General features: G+C 47.2%; 1 protein-coding gene across 2 annotated transcripts in view; it reads right to left on the reverse strand.

The window, feature by feature from the left end:
• PIP4K2A (phosphatidylinositol-5-phosphate 4-kinase type 2 alpha) overlaps window positions 1-26,838 on the reverse strand; it is a 180,633-nt gene that overhangs the window by 65,026 nt on the left and 88,769 nt on the right. For both annotated transcript variants that reach the window (XM_002717397.4, XM_051820700.2), the window contains exons 2-3: window positions 2,989-3,086; window positions 1,507-1,603 (exon numbers count right to left, since the gene is read on the reverse strand). In XM_002717397.4, the coding sequence (XP_002717443.3) occupies window positions 1,507-1,603; window positions 2,989-3,086 (195 nt within the window). The remainder of the gene's footprint in view (window positions 1-1,506; window positions 1,604-2,988; window positions 3,087-26,838) is intronic.

A 26,838-nucleotide genomic window follows, 5' to 3' on the forward strand; every position in this document is an offset into this window, starting at 1 on the left:
CCCACATCCTGCCTGCTGCACTCCTCCTGGTGGGCTCTGGCACACATGGGGAGCCTGGCTCAGGATCTGGACCTCTGTGAAAGCCACAGCCCAGCCCACGATGGGTGAATGTCACCCCACAGCCTGGGCAGCAATGCTTTTCCAAACACGGCAGCTTCTCATGGCTGAGTAAGCATGGGAGAAATTCTTGGAAATTTTCAACAAGGGGGCGGCTGGGGAGTGGGAGCACAAATCCTCAGGAACGCGTACTAAATGTGGTTTGCTTCTGGGACCCTATTCCATCAGGGTGGGGATAAGCTGTCCCTGGACTCAACTTGTAAGGTCACCCAGGGTGGCAACGTGGCAATTAACACATGATAAACTAGGATTTCCAGTACAGGGCTAACTAGTGAATATGTGTGCTGCATTTGATGAGATTTAAAAAGATGTTAGTACTTAGGTTCTGAAAAATTTCCATGGTGTTGAAAAAAAATCTGGGGGGCCAGCATTGTGGCGTGGCAGGTAAAGCCTCTGTCTGCGAAGTGAACATCCCGTATGGGCGCTGGTTCGAGTCCTGGCTGCTCCACTTCCAATCCAGATCCTTGCTGAGACGCCTGGGAAAACACTGGAAAATGGCCCAAGTGCTTGGGCCTCTGCACCCACGTGGAAGACCTGGAAGAAGCTCCCGGTTCTGGCTTTGGACCAGCCCAGCACCAGCTGTTGCAGCCATTTGGGGAGTGAGCCAGGGAATGGAAGACCTCTCCTTCTCAGTCTCTCTCCCTCTCTCTGTAACTCTGCCTTTCAAATAAATAAATAAATCTTAAAGAAAAAAAAAAAAAACTTGGCTGGTGATAAAGAATTCAGGTAACTAACCCATGTCAGGAGCTTTCTTAGGAATAATGATTTTAAAAACGGAAACAGATGCTCAGAAGTTAGGGCTGAGGACCAGGCAGGTAGGGGTGGAAAGCGACAGCTCGCATTTGTACGTGGCAGGCGTGGGAGGCAAGAGAAAGATGCTCCACAGCCTGTGCCGAGGACGGGGGTTCCTGACAGCCACAGCAGGGCCCTGGCCTTTCCCAAGTGCTGCAGTGAGAGTCAGAGGTGGCCAACTTGAAGAGCAGCAACGCAGCAAGAAAACACCTCCTGAGATTCCTCAGTGGCCCGTGCAAAGACAGGAAATGGGACTTTTTCACACACACTGCTGACCCATCTGATCACAGAAACCAAGAGGCGGCTGCGCTGGGCGAATGCTTCCGCTTGGCAATGAGAGTATCCAGTGAGACTCACCTGCTCGCTCTCTGGGCAGAGGACCGAGGTGTGCGTGGACACTGCATGGCACAGAGGGTCCCTGGGAGAACCCTTTCCCCTTCACAAATAACACCCAAACTTCCTACGTGCGGCGGGGGGAGCGGGGGGTGGCTATTGCATAATTGCTTGTGTTGTTATGGGTATACATCCTATTTCACAGAGCAAGAGGCAGGTGAGAGCCACGTCCCGTTTGAAGCAAATGTCACAGAGGGAACTCACCTGGAAATCCTGGTCATCGATTCCGAATCTCTCCCGCAGATTACGGAAAACCATGGGGCAGTATTCCTTAAACTTGAAATGGCTCGGCATGTTTTCTCTGAAACGACCACAGGGTGGAGGACAGCTCAGGGAGACAAGGAGTTACCCAGACTCGTGTCCCACTGCCAAAGCCGTGCTTGGCGCTCAGGAGCCACCGAAGCCACAGGTGCACAAGGGGACTTGAGAGAGTTCATGGAAAAAGGGAACTGAAAGGTAAGTTCATTTTGGTACAAAATACTTTTATGAAATCCATGTGCAGTTTCTTCATAGTAACACATTTTCCATGAACTTTCTGAAGATCCCTGGTGTTTCACAGAGCCAGTAAGATCTGGGAGACTTGGGAAGGCATTGGTGACATCGTCTTCCCTGTCCCAGGCACGCTGGGACGGTATGGGCTCTTTGTCCCGCCCACATGCAGTGGCCACTGCCCAAGGAAGAAGTGCGGGAAGGGAAGAGGCTGGGCAGAGGAAAGGTGCAGGGAGGGGAGAGGCCAGGGGCAGCAGAGCAGGCCCCACGTGCACTCTGTTACTGCTGAGTGAAGCTGACGCAGCAAGGCTCGCCCGCACGCCTTGCACAGCCTATTGTATATAAATACCACATTTCAAATTTGGATGGGGAAAATTCCCTCAAAGTCACCCTCCAAACAGCATTATGAGAGAAATCAAGACATTGGCTTTACGGCAGAATGAGGGCCCCACTCGGAAACTTCATCACTGATCCTCACGTGGGAGGGATTTCTCTGAGGCTCCCTCAGCTGGCTCAGAGCTGCTCCCTCCTCGGTTCCCCCGTGGAAGCACACATGGAGATGGCACGCATGCGTGCACCCTGCACACTGAAGCACAGCTGTCCACACACCTGTCAGTTTTCAGCCATCAGACAGACGGGGAGCTCACTGAAGGCAGGGCCAGGTCCCCTATAGCACTGCATCTCTGGCTGCTAGTGGGCTGCCTCATACCTAACAAGCGCCCACCAATGACGCTGTAAACAGCACTCCAACGACAGAGAAAGCGGCTTGGTGCCAACGTGGCATCCAATTATGTTGCACAAAAATGTATCATAATTCTCTGATGTGGTCCTAATTCCTTGACGCGGTCACTTCTGTTTGTAACGTCATCATTTTCAAAGTTTTCCATAAGACAGTAGAGGATCCTAACTGCTTAAAATATCCAAGCCATTTATGGCTTCAAAAAATTTAAATGGTAATGAGAATATCACTTTTAATGTATGAGATATTCATAGAGAACAATATGCCATATGGCAAAGAGATATTATCCCAGAGGACCTGCTGCTGCTTCTCCGAAAATCACAGATGGTTGTGTTTATCACAGGATTAACTTCATCAGCAAAACTTTACTCCCACCCATAGAAAAATTACGAGTTCTGAAATTCACAAAAGTCACACTCCTGGCAGCCATGGCTGGGACAGGTCCCACTTGCACTTACTTGTTAAACAGGTGATTGTCCACTTTGATCTTTGAATAGGCTTTGAAGTCATCTGGCATCAACATAACTGGGATCTGAACATGGCTCAGTTCATTGATCTGGAAAAGCAGAAAATAAATGGCGCGGGTTGTTACTACCTAGGTGGGAAGGGCTTGACTCAAACCTGTGAAGAAAGAGGAGCTTCCCTGCTCACCTTCCCGCCCCCTCACTCTTGCCTTAGCTTTCACCACTGCCTCCCCTCTCTTCTCAGGCTGGGCCTGCGGTGGCCACCAGGTGGCAGTAGCAAAGGGTGAACCCCAGAGGATGGCCCCTCGGGACCAGCTGCCCCTGCCTTCCCCCATCTACTCTCCTCACTGCCCCTTGGGAACCTCAACCCCAAACCCTTTGATCACATGTCCAGGATATCTTCCCTCGGTGGAGAAAATTCCACCTGAGAAAGATGGCTTTAGAAATTTGGTAAATGCGTGTTGGAGTAACTGACGCGATTTGTTGATGGATGGACGCCATGCGAGTACGCACCTTTGGTTACCCGGAGAATAACACTGTCGTTCATGTGGTCTCTACCAGGAGCTAAGCTTAAGAACGAACACTGGGGTGGAGCATGAATTTAACAGGACGGGCACGCGCAATTAGGGAGGGAGACACGGGCTCTGGGACTAAACGAGCAGGGCCACGGGCCGACAGCGACCAAGAACAGCAACAAAGACATGCCCTGGAGGACCACAGGCAGAACCAAGTCCCACTGACATCCTGGGGAGTGGCGGGGACAGCTTCTGACACGTGACCCTGAACAACTCGCTCTTTCTTTTTGGGCTCATTAGTTTTGCATCTTGCTTCCCTAAGCTAGTCCACCTCCCCTGGTTGCTGGCAGTGAAAACCGCTTCAAAGATCCACACTTCCAGCAGAGTGGAAGGGACGCTGAAGGAGCCTCGAGTCACAGAAACAAAACAAGCCAACAAACAAGCTGGAGAAACGAGTGCCTTGATGGAGCCGAGTTATAAACACATCGCTGGGCTAGCAGACAACAAAGCAAATCTCCAAGGCAACTTCCTTTCCCCCAAAGTGCATTTAATCCACAGGGAATGCAGTGAGCACCAAGCAGGCCTGAGAGACAGATGCCAACTGCAACATCTGCCAGGGCCAGAGGCAGGCCGGGCAGCGCACCCAAAAGCTCCCCAGGAAACTCAGAGCCCAAGGAGCCTCTGCAAAGTGGCCCCGGCACCGGGTGGAGGTACATGCAGCTGGCCTTTGTAGGAAACTGCCCTGGACCAGGCCTCCAGCATTCCCACAGACTCACGCCCACCAAATACGAGCGCCCGGACAGGACAGAAAGGACTACTTCCAAGACTTCACCCTACTAAAACAAAAACTAGCAGTGAGATGGATATGGCATGAGCAGGTGGGCTGACACAGCAGTGTAATGCGGCTGCGGAGCATTCAAAGCTTACTTAGATATGCTGTAGTGAAGCTACAGAATGTCAAAAGCAAAAAGAAAGGTGGCCGGAGAGGAAAGACAGAACGCCAGGGGGCAACAGACAGACAGCAGCCTCTCTCGGACAGGCACGCGTCGAGCTGCCGCCTCGCAGAGGCTGCAGTGCTGGAGGATCATGTGGGGTCCCCCGTTCTATCGCCTCAGCGGTAGATAGTGCCCAGCTCAGGCTGGGAGGGAGCCTGAGCACCCTCGGGAAAAAGTCAACCTGAAACACCCAATGTTTGCAAGACAGAAAGGCGACTCAGGACAGACACCCAAGTCGTTTGACGGTAAGCACGATTAGCGAAAAGCAGGCACTTGAATCACTTGTGAGACCTGAACTGAGAACAGAGACAGCGCAGGTTGGGAGGAAAAGGTAGGAGCAATCAGGTACCTGCTGCGTTCCCTACAGGGAGAGGCTGCAGAGCACATCCCAAATGATTCCTCACTGTCACATCTGGGCTTCAGGGGCCACCGGAAGCCACACCCAATGTGGAAGAGGATCAAACACTGACTATTTAAACATCCATGATTCTCTCTCAGGCTGCTCAAACCTGCTGCTTAACAGTATCTCCTTTAGAAAGCAAGCAGTGGGTGCTACATACACCAGCAACTTTTATCAAAGTGCAGGTTCGAGTCCCAGCTGCTCCACTTCTGATCCAGCCCCCTGCTGATGCGCCTGGGAAGCAGTGGAAGATGACCCAAGTGCTTGGGCCCCTGCACCCATGTGGGAGACCAAGACAGGGTTCCTGGATTCAGCTTGGTCTAGTCCTGGCTGTTGTGCCCATTTTGGTGGAGGGAACCAGTGGTGGGAGGGAAACAGTGGATGCAAGATCTCTCTGGGTGGCTCTACCTTTCAAATAAATACATCTTTAAAAAGAAAGTAAGCAGAAATGAGCCAAAATGGAATGCACAATCTGAGGGCTTCCATCATGGATATTCTCCCCAGCCATCCCCTCCTCAGTGCAGTATTTGCCAGTCTGCTCCATGCTGAGCGTGGCTCAAATGCCAGTCTTCACGCTCATAGTGCTTACAGGTTGGAGGGGTGGACATATTAACAGAAGACTTGGGTGAAGGTAGCATTACAGCAATGGCGAGAGTCAGGAGGGAGACGCCCACAGCCTGTGAGCCAGCATGTTCATGGCAGGGACCAGGTGCAGGGACAGGCGAAGCTTCCCTGCACAGGGAGTGCAGGAGGAGGGAGGAGAAGGTGAGGCAGAGGGGTTCCAGGAAGAAGGCATGCTCAGGACAAGTGCAGAGAAGGTACTGGGGAGCCCCATGGGACAGAGCATGGCCACTGGGCATGGGGAACAGGCGGCAGACTCCAGCAATACTGACGCAGCAAAATCAACAGGACCAGAGAGGCAAGGCAAGACACAGAAGCATTGCAGGCAACGCTCTGGCTGGCATGCCAGGGCAGATGGTAAGTCTGGTATTTTAGAAGAGCTCAGTTTTGAGCTGCTGTCAGGTAGGTGAGGGTAGGGGTACGGGGCTGAAGTCCTGGGGAAGCAGGGGCAGGAGGCAAGAATTTGTGTGTCTGTGCGTGCGACACCAGCTCCCCACAGGAGTGAGGGCACGGACCTGGGGAGCAGGCAGAATGAGAGCCCAGGGGCAATTCTGCAGAGCCTCAACATGTAAGAGCCTGGAGGAGGACGGGAAGGCTTCAGGCTGAAGGAAGGAAGCACCGGCAGTGAGAGAGAAAGACAAGTCACAAGCAGGCACGGGGAAGGAAGTGGGAACAGCAGCATGGAATGCCTCTGGGAAGTCAGGCACAGTGAGGACTGGGGGATGCCAGAGGGCTGAACGACACAAGGCAGTCTCTGGTGGCCGGAGGTGCTTTCCTGGAGGCCAGCAAAAGACCCAGTCTGGAGTGAGAAAGGTAAGCAAAGGCAGGCACTGCATATGGCTAGCTTCTACAAAGTCTGGGAGGCAGGGAGAGGACAGAGGTGATGGGGGATGAGGGACAAGGGGAGGCCGAGAGACACAAAGGTGTCACCTGGGACACCTGCCTCCTGTCTGGGTTGGAGTCCCACATCCACTTCCAATTCCAGTGTCCTGCTATTGTGCACCTTGGGAGGAAGGTGATCCCTCCAAGAGTTGGGTCCCTACCACCCATGTGGGAGACCCAGATGGAGTTCTGAGACTCTGGCTTCAGCCTGTCCCAGCCCTAACTGTTGTGGGTATTTGGGGGGCGAATGGTGGGTACATGATCTCTTTGTCTCAGTCACTCTTGCTTTCTGCTTTTTGAAAAAAAGGAAAACATTTAAAAGAAGAACATAGGAAGGAAAGGCCAGGGTGGGCAGGCCTCCCTCTGGCCCCCCTATTAACAAGGAGGACAGGAGAGGGTCCTGGGGGAACGACGGGCAGTTCTTGTCCACGGGCTCCCATTTTGTCTTGGAAGCAGGTGCCAGGACCAAATGGGGGGAGACAGAGAGGGAGAGAGACACAGACTGATGGGTTCAGAGGCTTAGTGAAGTGACTGCAGCATGTGGAGAAACAAGGTTGGAGAGAAATGAGGCTGGGCTTTGGGGCAGGGCTGAGAGCCCATGTGCAGTCAGTGGTTGATTTACGGTGAGTCGAGTAAGCTTTGTGGATTCGTACCCTGGCAGAGCTGGGCCTGTGGCAGCAGCACAGGCAGAGGACAGCTGGCGCCCTTCAGGTTTGAGGGGAGAGGTAAAGGAGTGAGGGAGTTTGGGGACCATCACTCTGGAGACAGCAAGTCTGCGCACAACAGGATCCTGGAGGGCATGGCGCTGCCCGCTGCAGTCGATGGCGTGGGACATTGACAAGCACATACACAGAGCGGCAGGGAAGGCACGCTGGCGTCTAGACGAGAAGCGCTGCAGGGGTTCGGACAGAGTTGTGCACTGTTGCAGGCACAGGGGCACGGCTGCTTGGACGCAGGGAAGCCCCTGGGGCTCCGGAGGGCTGGAGAGCTGTCACTGCTATGTCATTTGACCGTATGTGAAACACGAACTTTTCATTATTTCTGTAAGCCTCTTCTTTATAAATCAGACTTCCCCTGAAGTGAAGGGAATGGTTGGTCCTCCTTTTTAGGGGAGAAAAAGAGATGAGAAGAGACTTGGGTTCTCCCAGATTTGCAAGATGCTACAACTGTGAGAGAGTCTTAGCAGCCCTGTGGTCTTTCCTCTAATTTTTCAGATTATCCTACCTCCTGCTATAGCTTTCCCTGTACCACTGTCGCTGAGTGGTCGCCTGACACTGAGCTACACCAGACAGCGATTTCACAGCCACTCCGCTGTTCTTCCAGGCTATCTTTCTTTCACAATAGCTTTGCATTTCCATGGGTCTCTCCCTTAAATCCCCCAAACTTCTTGGTCAAGTGAGTGGCCAGATTTAATGACCTGTGAGCCAACACTTTGCTGCATATGAGCCTCAATAGATGCTCACCGGTTTCACTGAGATGTATTAATCACAGCACTGCTTGGTCATGGACAAGCCACATAACTTCTTGGATAATTCTCTCCTTTAGCCTATTACTGTGCCATGATGCCAGCTAAAATACATTGTTTATCTCTGGTTCAAATCCCCGAGCTGGCACAGGCAATGACAATCAGCCATCACTTTGAATAAGGTCATGCTAATCTTGTTAATGTCTATATTTCACAGGGTGCTCTAGGCTGTGAACTTCCAGATTGCAAGATACGATTCTTGGATTCCAAAGTCTTGAGTAGGTGGACATTTAAATTTGTTAGTTTAGCAATTACCTAGCCCAACCATTCTATGTGGCCCACCCTAAAACTGGCAGCAAAACTAACCACCGTTTACCACCAGTTGATACTTATCATCAGTAACTTTTAAAACAAAGTGTTTACCCTTTCCTTTGGTCTTTATAGGTGTGTGGACTTACACTAGGAACACACAAACCTGCCTGTGGGTACTGTCCTACCCAGAGAGGCTGGGGGCAGGGGTCTCCCTGTGTCTTGGGAAGGAACCTCTTGTTCCTAATTATGCTGTGCCAGTCACCCCCAAACACAGGTGTGGAGATGGGTACTGCCTGTCTTCCTGGCCACTGGGCATCACTGCTGGCGGTGCTGGGGCCCAACAGAGGACATAAAATAAAGCAGCTTTGTTGTCACCAGAACGGGGGTGGGGTGGGGGTGGCGGCCAGTACAAAGTGCTGAAATGTTCCTTATTGTACTATAATTCAGGAGCTGGCCAGAGGGGAGCCGGGGAGAGCAGCTGAGGTTGCACCCAGCCTGGCCTTCAATTCACTTGAAGACTTGGTGCTAACCTTACTGCTAAGACTGGTGGACATGTGCCAAGCACCACATTAGTAAGCGCTCCAGGGGTAGAATCTTATCTGATCTTTGCAACCACGGGAGTAAGTCCCATTATTGTCCCCATTTCACAGACAAGGAAATGGAGGCTTAGTGAGATTAGGTAAATTACTAGCTACTAAATGGCAGTGCTGTACCTGGAGCCCCGCCTAAGCTTATTCTTCAGTCATGGTTAACTCACCTGAGTTGCCACAAACATAAAATTCAGGGAGCTGGACTGGCTGAGCCTAAGAGCCTTCCAAATCCTTCACAGCCTATGGCAAGAGTCACAGCAAACTCTTCACACAGCTCCGGAAACTACTCTTTATTGTGTTACACACTTCTACAGGAGTCCTTATTTAAAAAATAAGTGGTAACAAAACAGCTGTTGAAAAAAACTGAGCAAATGCACATTTAATTGAGTATGTGCCATGATCTACTACACTTACTCCAGTTATGATTTCCACAGTGCAATTTAAATTTGGAAAGACTTGTGTCACCAAAAAGTCATCATTTCTCTGACATTGTCAACTTCAAAACAGGGAAAATAAATATTCTTCCAAATTCCACTAAATCTTCATGACTTTCATGAACAGTATTCTTGAACGATGTGAAATCAATGATCGAGGTAATTGTTTATTAAAGCCAACTGCCTAAGTTTTCCTTTATGAAGACGACGACTAACACAAGCATAGTAAAATTTGTATGAGCCTTTCCTTTTACAACACAAGAAAGTCCAACTCAGAAAAGGCATCTTGATTGCTCTCGCCTAAAAGGCACTAACATGTACTTCCACATCAGCTACCCCCAGTGCCCAAAACACAGGTCTGCTTTGTTGTGGGCTAGATCTGCTGACTGCAGTATCACTCCTGCAGATTCAAGACTGGATTCACACTGGTGAGAGAACAGAGGTTGCAATTAAGCTGCAAAAATGTGAATAATAATTAGCTACTGGACAAGCAATGCATGAATGAGACCCAGCTGGTAATAGGTCTGAAATTAAGACACACGAAGGTGTCCTCTCAAAGCTATTTCACACTGAGATCTTAAAATAAAAACTCACTATTTATGATTTTTTAGTCAAGCAGAGAATATGTTCATAAACTATGAGACATTACTAATGACAATTAATTCAGATATAGTCACCCTTAACACTATGTTCTCAGACTCATACATAATTAGCAACTGCTTTGCATTCAAGCAAGAATACACAGAGCACCCCCACCCCAAAAAGCCAGACAGCAGCCACTGACTTAATCTGATTATAATGAAGACAATCCCGTACAAATTACGGCAGACTGAGATGAAATAGGGGGCAGGTGGCAGGTGAGGCGTCGGCGGGCATGGTGGACCAGCCTTGTTTCTACAGCGGCCAGTTGCTCCACCATCGGGGAAGGCCGCAGATGGTAATGGTGGAACGGGAGTTAGCCTGAAAGGACCATTCACCCAGTCTCAAGACTGAGATAGGAAACAGCTCACTTTATCTGCAGATCAACACTCCTACCACTTGATGTGACTATGTGACTACATATTTTAAAACAGCTCAACCTTTCTTTATACTTCTGTGTACTATTTAAAACATTTTATTTAAAGGCAAACAAGGGGCCGGCACTGTGATGTAGCAGGTAAAGCTGCTGCCTGCAATCGTAGCATCCCATATGGGCGCCAGTTCAAATCCTGGCTGCTCCTCTTCCAATCCAGCTCTCTGCTATGGCCTGGGAAAGCAGCAGAAGATGGCCCAAGTCCTTGGGTCCCTGCACCCACATGGGAGACCCTGAAGAGGCTCCTGGCTCCTGGCTTCGGATCGGTTGCAGCTCAAGCTGTTGTGGCCATTTGGGGAGTAAACCAGTGGATGGAAGACATCTATCTCTCTCTGCCTCTGCTTCTCTTTAGATCTTTCAAGTAAAATAAATAAATTAAAAAAAAAAGGCAAACAAACAGAAAAAACCCCTAAAGGTCTTGCTTATAGTTTTCAGATTTATTACTAGTCATCTGATACATGTGATCCTATTATAAATGTTTTATATAGAATTTATTTCCTGTTTGTTCCTCAGTTAAAAAATAAAATTGATATTTCTTTGTACAAAAAATAAGATAACATAATTCAATAATAAAAATAAAATGAGAGATTGCACAGTGAGAAAGTAGGGCAAGAAAAGCCCAAAGGATTTAAGGTCAGGAAGGACCCAGTGGGGGGAAAGAGAATGTAGTGCACAACTCAACATGACTGTTGTTCTGTATACTGTTTTAACTTCCATTAATTTCTTAGGGAGATCAAATAATAAATACATGCTAGCAGATTCTATGGACTTCACCTGTTTTCAGTTGCATCTGGCTTCTACAAGAGGATCCTAGGTGCATACTCAAAAAATGTAACATAGGGGCCAATGTTTGTAGCATAGCGGGTTAAGTCGATGCTTGTAACAAAGCCAGTGGCACACATGGGAGTATGGGGTCAAGACCTTGCTGCTCCACTTCTGATCCAGCTCCTTGCTAATGTGCCTAGGAATATAGCAGAAGATAGCTTAAGGACTTGGGCCTCTGCCACCCATGTGGAGAAATGGATGGAGTTCCAGGTGCCTGGATATTCCCACACAACTATCTGGGGAGTGAACCAATGGATGGAAGCTCTCTCTCACTCTCACTCTCTAACTCTGCCTTTCAAACAAATAAAATATGCCTTAAAAATAAGTTCACCATTATTATTAAAAATCCCCATCATCACCACCCTTTTCTTACTGGTCTCTGGAAACAGACACATTTCACTTACTGGGGCTCATACTAAAAAAAAAAAAAAAAAAAAAAAAAAAACAACAAAATTCCTCTGTGACTCCACAGCTGACAAAGCATGCAAAGATTCTCCCCAGCAAATAATTTACTTTAAACACTTTCTGCCCTGAGGTTCATTCGCTTTAGCAAATGAATTTTAAAAAAGCTAAAGTTACCACTACTGAGAGATAAGCGGTGAGGGTATTCCCAGAACTGCTGGAATGAACCATGGCTGGAAGTTCTGGCAGGTTCTGTCTCAGCAGCGGGCCTGTGCACATGGCAATCACCACTCATGCTGCTCCTCCCCAAAGGCCCACAAAGTGACCTCAGGTGCATTTCAAAGAAAATATTTTCCATCGTGTGACCTGGAAAACACCACGGGACTCGCCCCTCCCTCCCACCTAGAGCTGCACCCCTGGTCTCTGGACAGGTGCTCTGAGGACTCTAACAATAAACATCAACCAGTCAGCGGCCTTCCAGATTGGCAGAGAACTACTCCCATCAAGTAGGGTACTTATGAGTGGCCCTTCCAATATCTGCGAGTAGACTTCTAACAAGTTCTGGTGTCCCATCTGTGGTACACAAATCCCGCTTACAGATCAAAGTTCATGGTTTTTGCGGCTATGCAGTAGCAATCACAACATCCTTGAGAACGAAGACCATCATAAGGCACTATTTTCTCTTGCTTTTTTTCTACTAACTTTCTTACTAGCAAGTTTGGCAGTGGTGGTGGGGTACTTAAAATTGTTTTCACTATTTTTTTTGAAACCCATTCATAATTTCTAATTATATATGAGGAGAAAAAAGACAACATGAAGTCTAACATCAGCTCTCCTTTGGAAATAACTTTTTTTATTCTTTTAATGAATGCAGTTTGAAATAATTAGGAACTTCAGAAACTCAAGTCCCAGGATGACTCAGGCAAAGAGCCTGCCCTTGGAGCAACGTGGCTCCTGTTACAGCTTACATTGCAAGCGGAAGACCAGTTGGAAAGTTCTGAGGTTTCAGAGGGACAGGTAGAGCAAATTAGAGCTAATTACAGAGGTAGCCAGAAAACAAGCCGCTGAAACGCTGGTGAAACGTGTTTTTATTCGTCTTGGGGCAAGAGGTCAGTTTGGAAGGCTGCTCCATCCACATTCATTTTCGAAGGCTGTTTCTTAATAGTTAATGCTTTGCATTTGCAGGTGAGATGAAATCACAGACCCAAATGTATTTGAATTCAAATCTTCTTCTGAAACGCGAGCTCCCTTCCCATACCTAGAACATAAATGCCCTATTCTGGTCGCCAAGCGAGTGGAGATGTGGGTGAAGGCAGAGAGCTCGGCCACTTCAGCGTCTGGGAACTCCGAAGTCTGCGTTAACACACTCCAGGGGAGGTTTATGTTGAACAAGGCTCATTAAGGCAGTCTTTTGATTAATGGCTACTTGACTGAAATTCAAATGTCATCAGAAATATTTGAACTCTTGCTTAGAATTTCACTTTAATTTATAACATAGACGCATACTCTGCCATCTGTCAACTTGGTTCTGCAAGATCAATCAGAAGCTTTCGGTGGCCAGGCCTCGCTGGCTGGCCTGCTGCCAACTTCATCCAAACAAATGCAGTCATGTTAAAATTTTACCTCCTGTGAACCACAGAATCTGACATGAAATTACTGAATTAAGGCCAAAAATCTATAAGCTATTACAGAGGTAATACTGGCTTTTTAGAAATTCAGGAAAGACCTTGCCAATGAAAACAAGAGCTTACAACGTGGTTCACTCAGGCTCCGGTCCTGCCACTTGCCTAACCTGATCTCACTTTATACTTCCTAAAAATTAACTTATTTGAACGGCAGAGAGGCAGAGTAAGAAACACACACACACACAGAGAGAGAGAAAGAGAGAGAGAGAAAGAGATCTTCCATCTTGGTTCACATCCCAAATCCCAGCAACAGCTGGCAGCTGTACCTGGACAAAGCCACGAGCCAGGAACTCCATGGGGGTCTCCCATGTGGGTGGCAGAAACAAAAGTAACTGGGTATCATCTACTGCCTCCCAGGACCATTAGCAGGAAGCTGTATTGGAAGTGGAGCAGGACTTGAACCCAGGCACTCCGTGTTTTTTTTTTTTCCCCAAAAGACTGATTTATTTATATGAAAGTCAGAGTTAACAGAGGGAGAGAAGGAGATGGGGCGGGGGGGAGCGAGAGCGAGAGATCTTCCATCCGCTGGTTCACTCCCAAATTGGCTGCAACACCTGGAGCTGGTCATATCCGATGCCAGGAGCCTGGAGCTCCTTCCAGGTCTCCCACGTGAGTACAGGGGTCCAAGCACTTGAGCCAACCTCTACTGCCTTCCCAGGCCATAGCAGAGAGCTGTATCGGAAGTGGAGCAGTCGGGATTCAAACCGGCGCCCACATGGGATGCTGGCACTGCAGGTGGCAGCTTTACCCACTATGCCACAGCGCCAGCCCTGAACCCAAGCATTCTGATATGGGATGCTGGCTTCCCAAGTGACAACTTAACCCACTGCAACACAACACCTGCCCACTGCATAATGCTTTCCAAAAAATGAATTTGAAAAGAAATTGGCAAACGATGTGTTGTTTGGCCTAGATAGTGATTTAGAAAATGCTTAACTAATTGCTAATCTTTTCAGACTTTGAGAAAATTTACATACAAATTTGGAATTCCGACTTCTGTTAAAAACAGAGGAGAGATCTGGCATGTGCCTGGCATCCCTGAGCAGCTGCGGGGATGGACACCCTCGTCAGACATGGTTCCCATCATTCTCTGCAGCCTTCTGCCTTGACGGCTTTGCTCATCCCAGGGCTTCAGCTGCCAGTGCACCCCAAGGGCCAACTCTTGGGAGGCACCCCTACAAATACACACGCATCCCAGACTGACCCTCCGCCGCGTTCCTAGCTCCTAGAAGACACAGATGACCTCCCATGGATGTGACAGGGCAGGGACAAGGGCAGGAAGAGAAGCCAGAGCTGTGAGATTCCAATGAAGGATACTGCAGGACCCTGGCCTTTCTTTGAAATCAACAGAAAGACATGAAAGAAATGCTAGGTGAACACACTTGCAGCTGCCTGTAACCACCACCTCAGCCATGCAGGACAGACACCCAGAGAAGATGGGGAAAGTGGCAGATGTTTCGTGCAGAGTTCGAGACGCTGCTTTGGATGCCTGCATCCCATATCCAAATGCCTAGGTTCAAGTTCTGCCTCTGTTTCTGATGCCAGCTTCCTGCTAATGCTCATCATGGGAGGCAGCAAATGATGGCCCTACTTCTTGGACCCAGACAGAGCTCTGGGCTCCTGGCTTTGTCCTGGGCCAGTCCTGGCTGTTGCAAGCATTTCGGAAGTGAACCAGTGGATAGGAGGTGTCTCTCTCTCTCTCTCTCTCTCTGCCTTTCAAATAAAAATAAGCAAGTATGTTAGAATTTTAAAAAAAGGAAAGATGGACTATGGAGATGACATCAGCTGAATTGCTGCACCAGCTGAATCCTGAGGCCACCCCTGCCATCCTTCCCAGCTACACAAAAGCACCTGTTATGCCAGTGGAAGTGAGGTTTCTGCCACTTGTAACTGAAGACATCCAAATGCCTTACTCAGAATACTTGGCAGATGTCAAGTGAACAGGAACTTCACTTGTCTGGTTGGTGTGAATACTAGCAATTACACCATACTCTGAAAAAAATCTGACCTTGAAAGTTTCAAGTGAACAGATCTGACTTTTTAGATCAGCTACCTAACAGGCCAATATAATCAGACACTTCCTGGTGCACGTCTGTATACTCATCTTGAGATGAGGACACCCTGACACAGCAGTGCCCTGGTGACTGCAGAGGGACAGGCTTTGAAAGGCAGTGGACGCTGCAAGGTCAGCACAGCTGTGCCCAAGACGTGCAGGAGCCCTGTGGGGTGCAACCCGTGTTCCAGAGAGCCACATCTGCAGATAAACAGACAATGAAGAGATGGCCCCATGCATTCAGACAACCAACTGCATGTGCACATCATTAATAAAACCTGCACAATGATGAAGGTGGGGAGGGGCACGCCCGGTTTAGGGGTTTTTGAGGATTTTTTGAGCAGACTTTGCCATCGAGGGTTAATATTAAGATTTGAGAAGGGAAGAGCTGGATTCCCAACTCTGGCAGGGTGGAACTTTGGTTTTTCTTCCCATGAGCAGAGCAGAGGGGCAGGTAGTCCCACCTGCTGCCCAAAGCTATGCTGCAAGAACAGGGTGAGGATGGCCACCATCAGGGAGTTCACATAGCTCTCCAGGGTCCCCGCTCACGTGGTGGGCTGCCCGTGGACTTCTATCTCCTTCCCTTCCAGAGACTCTGCTAAAGATCAGATTGGGGGGTGGGCAGCCATAACAAGGACAATTGAAGGCAGACAATAGAAAAGGCAAAACTCCAAGGAACATTTTAAGAGTCAGAAAATAAGTAGAGGATTGTTAACTACCAGAAGCTGCTGCCAGCCAAGTGCCAGGGCCACCCAATGCTATGCTCTCCCACACATCAGGGCCTCCACAGCGGGAGCTCGGGTAGCACAAAGAGGGTGACTTGCCTGTTGCAACCCACCCCCTAGGAGACAGCGGACTAGCTCCCCAGAGACAGAACCCAAGAGGCCTCAGGTGTGTGGAGGCCAAGCACACAGCAGGGCTGGTGGGGCACAGCTGGGCACAGGGCCTGGTGGAAATCTGTGCTCCAACCCCTGGGACCCAAAGTCTCCTCCCTCTGCTCTGTCACAGTCACACCTGCAGCCTACTGGGTCCCTCCCTCAGGGCAGACTGGAAGACCCCTCCCTGGAGAGAACACTCCAGCTGCTGGCCTGCCCCCAGCCACCAGCCACCCGCACTGCTCCCACCGGGCGTGAATGGACAGTGGCAAAGACACCTGAGGAACGCCTCTGGGGTGAAAAGGCAGTAAACAAGTCTGATTTCTTCAGTGCTGTTTAACATCAGGCAATTCTGAATCACCAAAGGTAGTCAAGGTAAAGTGAGTGCTAGTTAGATATTATTTTAACTGAAATGAAGGATGAGAGGAGGGAGGACAAGGTGTGGGAGATCTGCAGCACCGTCCATCACAGTAGAGTCAACAGATAACAATGCCTGACACTGACAAACGCACCGACAGCAGCACGGGCACAGCACCCAGAGGTGCAGAAGTGAACATCAGGGCAAACAACGATGCATCTGTGCGAACTAACACGGAGCGTTCTCAGGCCTGGCGACTGAGACGCCCACATCCCATGTCTGTGCCCGAGTCAGATACCAGGTTGTACTCCAGACTCCAGCTTCCTGCTAATGCAGACCCTGGGAGGCAGCAGTGTGTCTCAAGTGATTGGGTTCCTGCCACTCATGGGGGAGACCTGGACTGAAACACCAGCTCCTGGCTTCCAGGGCCTACTGTAGGCATTTGAGGGATGAACCAGTGGATAGGAGTCCTTTCTCTGTGAAACACACACACACACACACAGTCTGTAAGAGACAGTGTGAAGAGGCAAGATATAGACATGTTTAATATGCCCCCATTTCTGTTGTTCTACAAAGCTTACACATTCACGCACTTGTCAGTGAAACTTACTAAAGGCCAACTCTGAGAGTGCACTTGGAGGTCTGGGTTGGGTACTTCTGCACAGTTTAAATTCTTTACCTCTTGTTATTTTCTCCATAATGATGAGAGGAACCCAAAGCATGAAGCCCCCAACTTGGGGCAGTAATATGACTCTAAGGCAGCGGTCTCCCTGGGCAGGGGATGGAATTGCTATTTATTCGATATCTTGCAGAGCAATCTTTCTAAAATGAATCACACATGGGGAACAGTCATGAGCTGCACGTCGTAAGGAAGCTATCCCAAAGAAAGAGTCGGAATCCCACAGTGGGAGGGGCTGGCCACGGGAACATCACACCTTCGCCTCCGACTGCAGTTGTGTGTGCCCAGCTAAATAGATGCACAGACCTTCACTGAGCTAAATAACCCTCACAAGACAGACAACTGCTTCAAAGAAAAGAAACCGTGGGCTTAAGATAATGCTAAAAACACAAGCGCCACTTAACAAGAACATGGCTGGATTCCTAGTGCATTCCCTCTCAAGCCGTCACACTGTGAGGTCAAAGAGTTGATGCTTTAATTGGATTTAACTAGAATTATTTTAAAACAATTGAAATAATTAGAAAGACCTTAGGACGAATGTGGATTTCCATCCACTTTTGCTCTTGGCAAAGCTTCCCAAGCGTCCACAGTGCTTTGAGATATTAGCTAACGACGGAGCTATCAGAATAGGCAAGTCACTGTGGACAGATACTGGCAGTCTTCCCACTGGTGTTTCACGCCACGCAGCACGGCACGACGAAATTCATCCCTTCCCTTCATGAAATTTTATTAATTCAATGATTGATGGAGACACGATTCTTTCTAGGTTGCTTGAACAGGCCACTGGGGGAAACATTTGATATTTCTACCACAGTGCAAATAGCAGGAAGCACATGAAAACCAAAGGGGCACCAAATTCAAATACTGTTGGCAGAAGCACAGAGCACACTGGTCGTTCCTGGAAGCCTGAGGGTGAGAATCCGCTGTGTTACTGTTCTGCCAAAGTGCAGATGGTGGTCACACCTTCCCCTGATAGCTGCTGCACTCTCCTGTATGCTAAGAGCTGCTGCGTGCGGTTTACAGGGAAGCAGACTATGAGCCTAAAGCAGCCTTGGGATTTAAAAGATGAGTCCATACTTACCCTTTACAAACTGGTGGGCCTTCCCAGGGGTCTAAGGTACCTCTTGGTAGCATGCTACCTAGCAGCAAAAAAATACAAACACATCCCAAGGTTCCTTTCCCAGTGAAGGTGAGACTCACTGTTGAGTAAGAAAGTAACTGCTTTTCAAGACAAACCAAAGTTTTGAAAACAGAGAAGTCTAAAAACAGATGTTTGGAAATGTTTCCACTGTTTTGTCATCCTATTGCCAGAAGCAATTTAACTGTGTCACCTATGAAAACTCTTGTTATCAGCACACTCAAAAACTTGGAGATAGAATGTTCTAGGCATGAGATATCTTGCCAGTTTTGGATCCATATCTTAATAGATTTTGAGTCCACTGTTAGAGGTTGAGAAATGCAATCAACTTCTAATAAATTTTGAAGTTTTCAGGGAAAATTTGCTGCTGACAGTCAACTAAAAGCTTTGTATAACAGCTGGGGTTGACTGAGAGAAAGCAGTATGATGATTTACTAAAAATGGTCAGAGATAGTTTCTTCCATTTGCATTTACAGATTTTTGTGAGGTGTACTTTTTTTTAGCAATGAAAGCCATTAAAATCAATTATCAAAATATGCAGAATTTAGAGCTACACTTAAAAGAAAATCACTAGTAAGACAAAATTCTCAAAAAATTCAAGAAAAATATGAATCTTTGATGAGAACAAGAGATTTTTTGTGGTAAAAATACTTAATCTTACCTTCTTAGTTTTCAGATATGCTGTAAAATATGCAAAGACATTATATTTGTATATGATGGCACTTTCAAATGTTTGTGGAAAATGGATTTAAGAGATAAATTTATGTTGGCACAAAACTCTGTGGCATGTGTGCAGTTTCTTCTTTTTGAAGACTCTGTCACATGATTCCAAGGTACGATTCACAATATATGCTACCATGCTCCAATGTCACACACAGACACACAACCATGTGGTCGAAAAAAAACTGAAGTCTATCGTTCAAAGCAAGATTTTGAAAAACGCACCTAGTGGAGAACAGGGCCTCTGGCCGAGGGCTTTGGGGAATGAGAAAGGTCTCCGGGTATCTCTCACACCACTTTCTCCCAGTCAGCTGGTGCACCCTGTGAGTGCTCCAGGCAGTCAGTGAGCGAGTGATGGGAGCCCATCCCATCCGCAGCACTGCCACAGCCACACAAGTGAGACACTGCCAGAATGGTCAGCAGAACCTTCCCCACAGACCTCTGAAGTCAGACTCTCACAAACAGATGAGAAACACAGGCGGCTCACTCAGCAGTGCAGTCAGTGGCACAAGCAGCCTCCTTTCTGATAAGCCCATGCTGGGCCAGCCTCGTCCACTCTGGACCCTGGGCTCCTACAGTGGCCCCCACACGGACAGAGACAACACCACTGCTGCGGCCAGCCCCGTGGTGCTTTACAAGGAAGCAAGTGGAGCTCTTCAGTGGGCTAATGGGAGGACGCCTTCCAGGAGCTCACAAAACCTACAGAGTCTGGGATAAAAACTGACATCAGATGACAGCACAGGGCTGCCATCTAAGTCTCAATCTGCCCTTCCTCCCATTTCTAAAATATACTCCGTACACCTTGCTTCTGAGCTCAGAGGTTTCTTGATCTGACACGCTGAATTAGTCATTTTCCTGGTAAGTTAGGTTCTTTAGTCTCAAAGATTATTTCAAGCATGTGCGAATGCATGCCTCTCGAAAATGAAAGCCGAGAGGCCGCTCAAGTCTTGTCTAAACAAGAAACAATTGTTTAGCAAACAATATTCCAAAGTTATTGTCGTTTACCACAAGAGGATACTGTTTATAAGGCATACCAGACTACATTTCTTACATAATTTTCTTCTGTCACTGAGCATGTTTCTGAAAGCTGAGGACAAGTTATCCTGTTCAGCAAATCACCATACAAAGACTTTTCAGTTTGGGGTTTAGCACCCCTATACTTCTGTCATTATACCAAACTGCAAAAAGTCACTTTTTCATATACGTGCAAATTTACATTCTGATGTTAAGAAAGTGATGTGGCTTAAAGATAATTATTGGCTCAGCCAATTTCTTTTTCAAGGCTAGGACATTTTTAACCCTTTACTGAGATGCATGTATACTCACCAGTACAAGTTCTTACATGCTCTACAAATAACAAAAATAACAAGCACCCTTTTTATTCTGGCTAAAAAAAAAAAAACCAAAAAACTTTCAGTTACATGATTAATTCATTTTAAAAAACATGTCATACCAATTAACATATATTTCCTACCCGCAAATATTTCTATTCACAAACTGTCAAAAGAACAAAATTGCTACTGCTTCTTTTCATTATTTTGGGAGAAAAGAACAGTTGCTATCACATGGGCTTTACATAAATAATTCTCTCCTTTCTCTGCTTCCTCCCACAATTCTGTGTATTCCATAGACTCTAAAAATAGATGTGCAGGGGCCAGCACTGTGGCGTAGTAGGCTAAGCCTCTGCCTGTGACATCCCATGTCTGGCACCAGTTCGTATCCTGGCTGCTCCTCTTCCAATACAGCTCTCTGCTAGTGTACCTGGGAAAGCAGTGGAAGATGGCCCAAGTTCTTGGGCCCGTGCACCCACGGGGGAGACCCAGAGGAAGCTCCTGGCTTCGGCTCTGGCTGTTGTGGCCAATTGGGGAGTGAACCAGTAGATGGAAGACCTTTCTGTCTCTCCCTCTCTGTCCTTAACTCTACTTCTCAAATAAATAAGTAAAATCTTAAAAAAAAAAAAAAATAGAAGAGCAAATGAACCAAAGAATTAGATGACAGAATTTTAACTCCTAATTGAGTCAATGAACATTATTTTCACATCCTCCACCTGCCATGACACGCATTAGGACGCAGTCCACCCTGATTTAATCCAGGCAGCTCCCACTGGACTTGAAACCTGGAAACTTCTGAAAGTCCAGGCAGGGACTCCCGCTCTCCGCTGTAACAAAAGATCCACATTCTTCTTTTTGCTGTTCTACTGCCTCTTTTGTTACTTCTTATGAATTGTTTGAGGCTGACAGTTTTCATCGAGTTAAAGATCAGAATGTGGGCATTTGACCGCTCTCTCCTCCCTGCCCACTCGGCATCCTAAACACATCCCTAGGGACAGCATGCCATCGTCCTGTGTGGGCTCTCACGGGCTCTGCAGATTTTAAACAGTGCATTCACTTATTCCACATTTTCTCCTAAGCATCTCTCTGACATAAACTCTAAGCAACCAAGACATATTGTATAGCCTTCGCCTGCTTATCAAGCAGATGAAATCTAATACAGACTTGATATAAACTTACATTTGTTAAACCAAAATCTAAGGAAAGTGGCCTGATGTGGCCTCATCGATGCTTGCTGTGGTCCATGACCAATTAGGCTCTCCACTGCGTGAGGGGTTTGCCTGTGTGCGAGGCCCCTTATTGCTAAATTTAAGAACCTCCACGATTGTCAGCGAGAGCAACTGTGTGAGGACCCTCACTCCTTATGGAACGCCGGTGCAAGGGGAATGTTAGGAGCATGGGCATTAGCTGTGATAGGCAACTAAAGCACAGTTTCTCATGAGACAGCAGCTGGCCTGTAGCTGTTTCTCCTCCTACAAACTGGTAAGCACCTTAAGAAGGGAACTGGGCCCATGCGTCTCTGGATACTCCTGCCCATTCCCTAAGACCAACTCTAAGAAGGAGCTGTTGAATAAACTTTAATTCATATACTTTATTTTTTTAAAAAAAGATTTATTTATTCATTTGAAAGTCAGAGTTACACACAGAGAGAAAGAGAGGCAGAGAGAAAGAAAGAGAACGAGGTCTTCCATCCACTGGTTCATTCCCCAATTGGCCACAACAATTGGAGCTGAGCTGATTTGAAGTCAGGCACCAGGAGCTTCTTCTGGGTCTCCCAGGCAGGTACAGGGGCCCAAGGAATTGGGCCACTTTCTACTGTTTTCTCAGGCCGTGGTAGAGAGCTGGATCAGAAGTGGAGAAGTGGAGCAGCCCGGACTCGAACCAGCGCCCATATGGGATGCCGGCACTGCAGGCAGCAGCTTTACCCACTACGCCAGAGTGTCAGCCCCAATTCCTTCACTTTTAAGCTTTCAAAGTGACTTTACTATTATGCTGAGCAAAAAACAAATGCTAATAATTTACACTGCTCTTTCAGAAAACCAATAAGCCATACCAATGATTAAACTCCTATTTACCAAATTACTAAAATTTGGACTGATTAAATGCAAAATGACTTACTTAAAGATTACTTTATTGGTGTAAATAAATGAAGTATTCTCCAAACACTACTTGCTCCACTCTTGAGGAAGATAATGTCTATTTTGTACATTCCATAACATTTCAAGCTTAAAAAGAAGGTTCACACCCATTATTTAAATCACCTTTATAATATTAGGAGCCTTTATGATCACCCAAAGGCCCAGAAATCACAGAAAACCAGTACCCAGAATGCCATAAGTGTACCTGTGTGGAGTAACAGTAACTCGCCCCAGCAAACCAACAGCAGTGCCCACCCAATCTGCTGACAAACAGAACAGAACATTTATTAGACTTAAGTTAGTGATTTGAGGGTGCATTCAGCTTTAACATACAAGCACTTTAAACTTGACATCTCTAAAGATATGTTACTGAAACACTGGAAATTGAAGGAAAAAAAAAACCTCAACAGCCAGCTATTACAATCACACTTTTCCTATTATTTTACTTGCATGCGGTTAAAAATGTTTACCTCCTTGGATTGGTTACAAATGAGACGCCCGCAGCTCCCAGGCCTATGATTACTCTAAGACGACTGCAATGATATCTCCACTGGCCCAGCATGCTGGGACGGGATCACCATTTGTGTTCTGAGGAAAATAATCTTATTGACTGATTTAATTATATAATAGGTCGTCCTTTTTTAGAAAAACAGTACACTATATTTCAAAAAGCGGAGTGACTTTTAAATACCATATAAACAACACTGGCGAGAAATTTAAAATACAAACAACAGACCCTACATGTGAGCTTTCAAGTGATCTGCCACTTCTGATGAGATGGGGCTCTCTAAGCCACGGCTTAGGGAATTGTCGTGGCCCTTGTTTGCTGATTAGGCACATCTCCTGAGACATTTCTTTCAAAATGGGACTAAGAAAAAAAATTTACCTTTATTACGTGGAAGGAAAACTAAGTAAGAAATGTTACCCCAAAAAGTGTGACCCTGCAGCTGCCCTCACCGTCCGTGCTATCTGGGTGGAAGACGCCACCGGCCTCCAGGAGCCGGCTCCCCAGCATGGGCGGCCTGAGTGAGGAGCCAGGACGCAGGTCTCAGCGCCCCGTGTCGGCTCCTTGCCTGAGAGCAGATCTGGTCCCCCCACCTCCCCAGGGGACTCCCTAGCCCTCATATTCTTAGGCTGGCTGGGTCCCTCGCCCTGTATTCTTCCCCACCCCACCCTTTGTGTTCTTTCTCAGCTAACCAGCCTACAGAGCGGAAGGCCTCCTGAGTTTGAAGAGCCCGCCAAAAGCCGGCTCAGCTCTGCCTGCCTCGTGGCCCTTACCTGGCTTATGCTATGTAAACCCAGCCTGTACCTGAATTCTGGCTCTCTGCCCTGTGGTGCGACCTGTGTGCACACTGGCAGTCAGCTGCCTCTGCGAACTGGCTTTCCCTTGAATAAATTCGTTTTGGCACTGAGTTCGTATCCTTCTCTGCCCTGTTCTGCCCCTCTTTCCTTACAAGTGGCAGGGGGAACAGGGGTTTTCTTGTTTGATGCGAACCTGTCAGTGATACTGGGGCACTTCTCTGCTCAGGTTCTGATTTTAACAGTGATTTAAACACTGCCGAGTATCCCCTTTAACGCCTTAACAGTTTATGTGGTTTATATTCTTTCCTCTGACCCTATGACATAGAACACTGGCCACGTTTACTACATTTGGTGAGGCTATACAGACTGTTTTAAATGCCCTACTTTGTAGCTACTCAGATATATAACGACTGCTAAAAATATGACTGCATAGAAGTCATCTTTACAACATACGCAATGGTGATTTGGCAACAGAAACTGCTTTGTCTTGTAGATGTGAATCTACCAAGTCAGCAGCTTCTAGAACTGTCGTGTTTGTTCACTTTACAGCAAAGACCCTACCGTTCTGGTTTTGGACATTAGCAAATATAGGATTATCAACAAAACACTAGAAAGGACCACAGAGGATAACAACAACAACAAAAATCTCGAAGACAGTAACCAAAAAAACTCATGTTCCACAAGCCATGGTTTCAGGAACTCCAACATCTAACTAATGCTGAGGAAAAATATGCAAATCTGAGGTCTGACCCACCACTACCAACAGCTACATTGTACCCAAGTCCTCCCAACCAAGCCAGCAGATGCAGGCAAGGTGTGACATGCTACTTCTCCTACTCAGGAGAGTAAATACTAATGGACAGCAACACCCACACCAGCGTGAGACAGCTGGGCAGGAGCCTAAATGACAGCTTCTTATCACACATCAGGAGCCAAGTCACATCCAGTGCCCAGACAGCAGCAGAGTTAAGACCACAGCAGACGTGATGGTCAGCTGCACTTTGTATTGACAATCAATAAAGTTTCTTTTTCTTTTTTTAAAGATTTATTTATTTATGTGAAAAGCAGAGAAACAGAGAAAGATCTTCTATCTGTTGGTTTGCTCCCCAAATGGTTGCAACAGCCAGGGCCAGGCCAGGCTGAAGCCAGGAACCTGGGACTCTATCCAGGTCTCCTGCATGGGCTGAGGGGCCCTAAGACCTGGGCCATCTTCCGCTGCTTTCCCAGGCACGTTAGCAGGGAGCTGTATGGGAAGTGGAGCAGCAGGGACTCAAGCGGCTCCTGTGTGGGATGATGGCAATCACTGGCGGCTTAACTGGCTATGCTACAGTAAGTTTCTGTACTTTAACAATTATCTCTCTTCCAAATTAAGCTTTTAAAGAATAACCTTTCTGGAAATGAAGATAATAACGGGTTATAACCGTTACTGGGTTGTTTGTGACCCCTAGGTTGTATTTTGAAGTCATGACCCTCAAATAGGAATATGCTTAACATAGGGCAGTTAGGATATAACCACGGTTATATGAGGTCATGGCGGGGACGGAGAGGGGTCCTCGCTCCTGCCAAGCTAGTGCCCCTCTAAGAAGGGACATTAGAGAGCTCGTTCTCTCACCACTGTCCCCTCACAATGTGAGACAGCCCTTACCAGAAGCCAAACCTGGCTGGGGTCTTGGGACTTTTTTTTTAATTCTGTAAGAGAATAAATTTCTGTTGTTAAGCTGCCTAGCTTATGGTAGTTTGTTATGGCAGCTGTAGCTAACTAATACAGTAACCCACGGAGTAACAAAAAATCAGTTCAATTTCCAAAAATACAAATATGTACATAGAGACGAGCAGGCTCTTCCTGACTGTGGAATTCCAACTAATAAATGGATCAGGAATTATAAAATTTGGTAAAGCAGTGATGTACAAATACCACAGTGATAACTTTCTGTTTAAGCATCAGCACTGGATGCTAAAATTAGTGAGCAAAAGTATGGTGAGAAATAGGATATTTACATAATCCCCAAGCAGAGCCCCAAAAGGCACTTAAGAACAAAGGGAAAAATAGCTGCTTTACGTTGGAAAAAACTGATATTACCATAAGAAGTGACCAAAGTTAGCGGTATCAGTAGCGGGCCCTGGGCATCTGTGCCTTCCACTGTGATGCACGGAGGACCAGAATGCAATCATTAAGAAGCAGATCCTGGTTGAAACCTAGTCTACCAAACAACTTGTCTTGTTTCATGAAAGATGTGAAGGTCGTGAGTGACAAAGACAGGCAGTGTTCTAGACTAAAGGAGACGAAGGGGACGACCAACGCACATGTGGTCCCGGACCAGAGAGGAGACAACAGTGGGACAATCGGGGAATCGTTAAATACGAGCTGCAGATTATGTAATAGTAGTGTAACTGCACGTTATGTAAGGTTATGGAAGAAGTTAATATCTGGGGGAAGGGTATACCAAGCTTTTTCTACAATTTTTTTTTGCAACACTTTTATAGGCCCCAGATTATTTCAAGGTGAAGAGAGAAAACAAACACTGAAATGGGATTTTTAGTACAGTACCTACACCACCATTTCTGCCCCGAACAATCTGCACCGTGCTTACTAAAGTTAACAACCCGACCTGGGCTGGATTTGCAGTTCTCACACCACCGAATGCATCTCACATACAGGCCCCTAGAATCCTGCTCTCACGCCCCACAGGGAATAGCAGTGATCATCTGTCCCACCCCATGAGCAAACAGCACGTGGCTCATGTGGAGGAGCCACACCGGCACCCTCAGCACGGAGCTCTGTGCCCAGCTCAGTGCTCAGTGAGCCAAGGAATCCCAGGGGCTTATTTTGAAATAAAAACTACGGGATAAAGGCATGGGGCATAGGACATAAAATATTCTTGATTGTGCTACCTTATCAAGTTTCAGGAATAGTTTTCTGCTAGGAGGGGAAACAAACAAACAAAAACTAGCCTTACTTTTGGAAAATACAGTTTCAAAACTTTGTTTTATATCCTCTTGGCTTTTCTATTTGTGAGGCACCTTTCCATCCTCAGCCAGCACTCGCCAATTC

The sequence above is a fragment of the Oryctolagus cuniculus genome, chromosome 13 (assembly GCF_964237555.1).
Source record: "Oryctolagus cuniculus chromosome 13, mOryCun1.1, whole genome shotgun sequence".
Lineage (NCBI taxonomy): Eukaryota > Metazoa > Chordata > Mammalia > Lagomorpha > Leporidae > Oryctolagus > Oryctolagus cuniculus.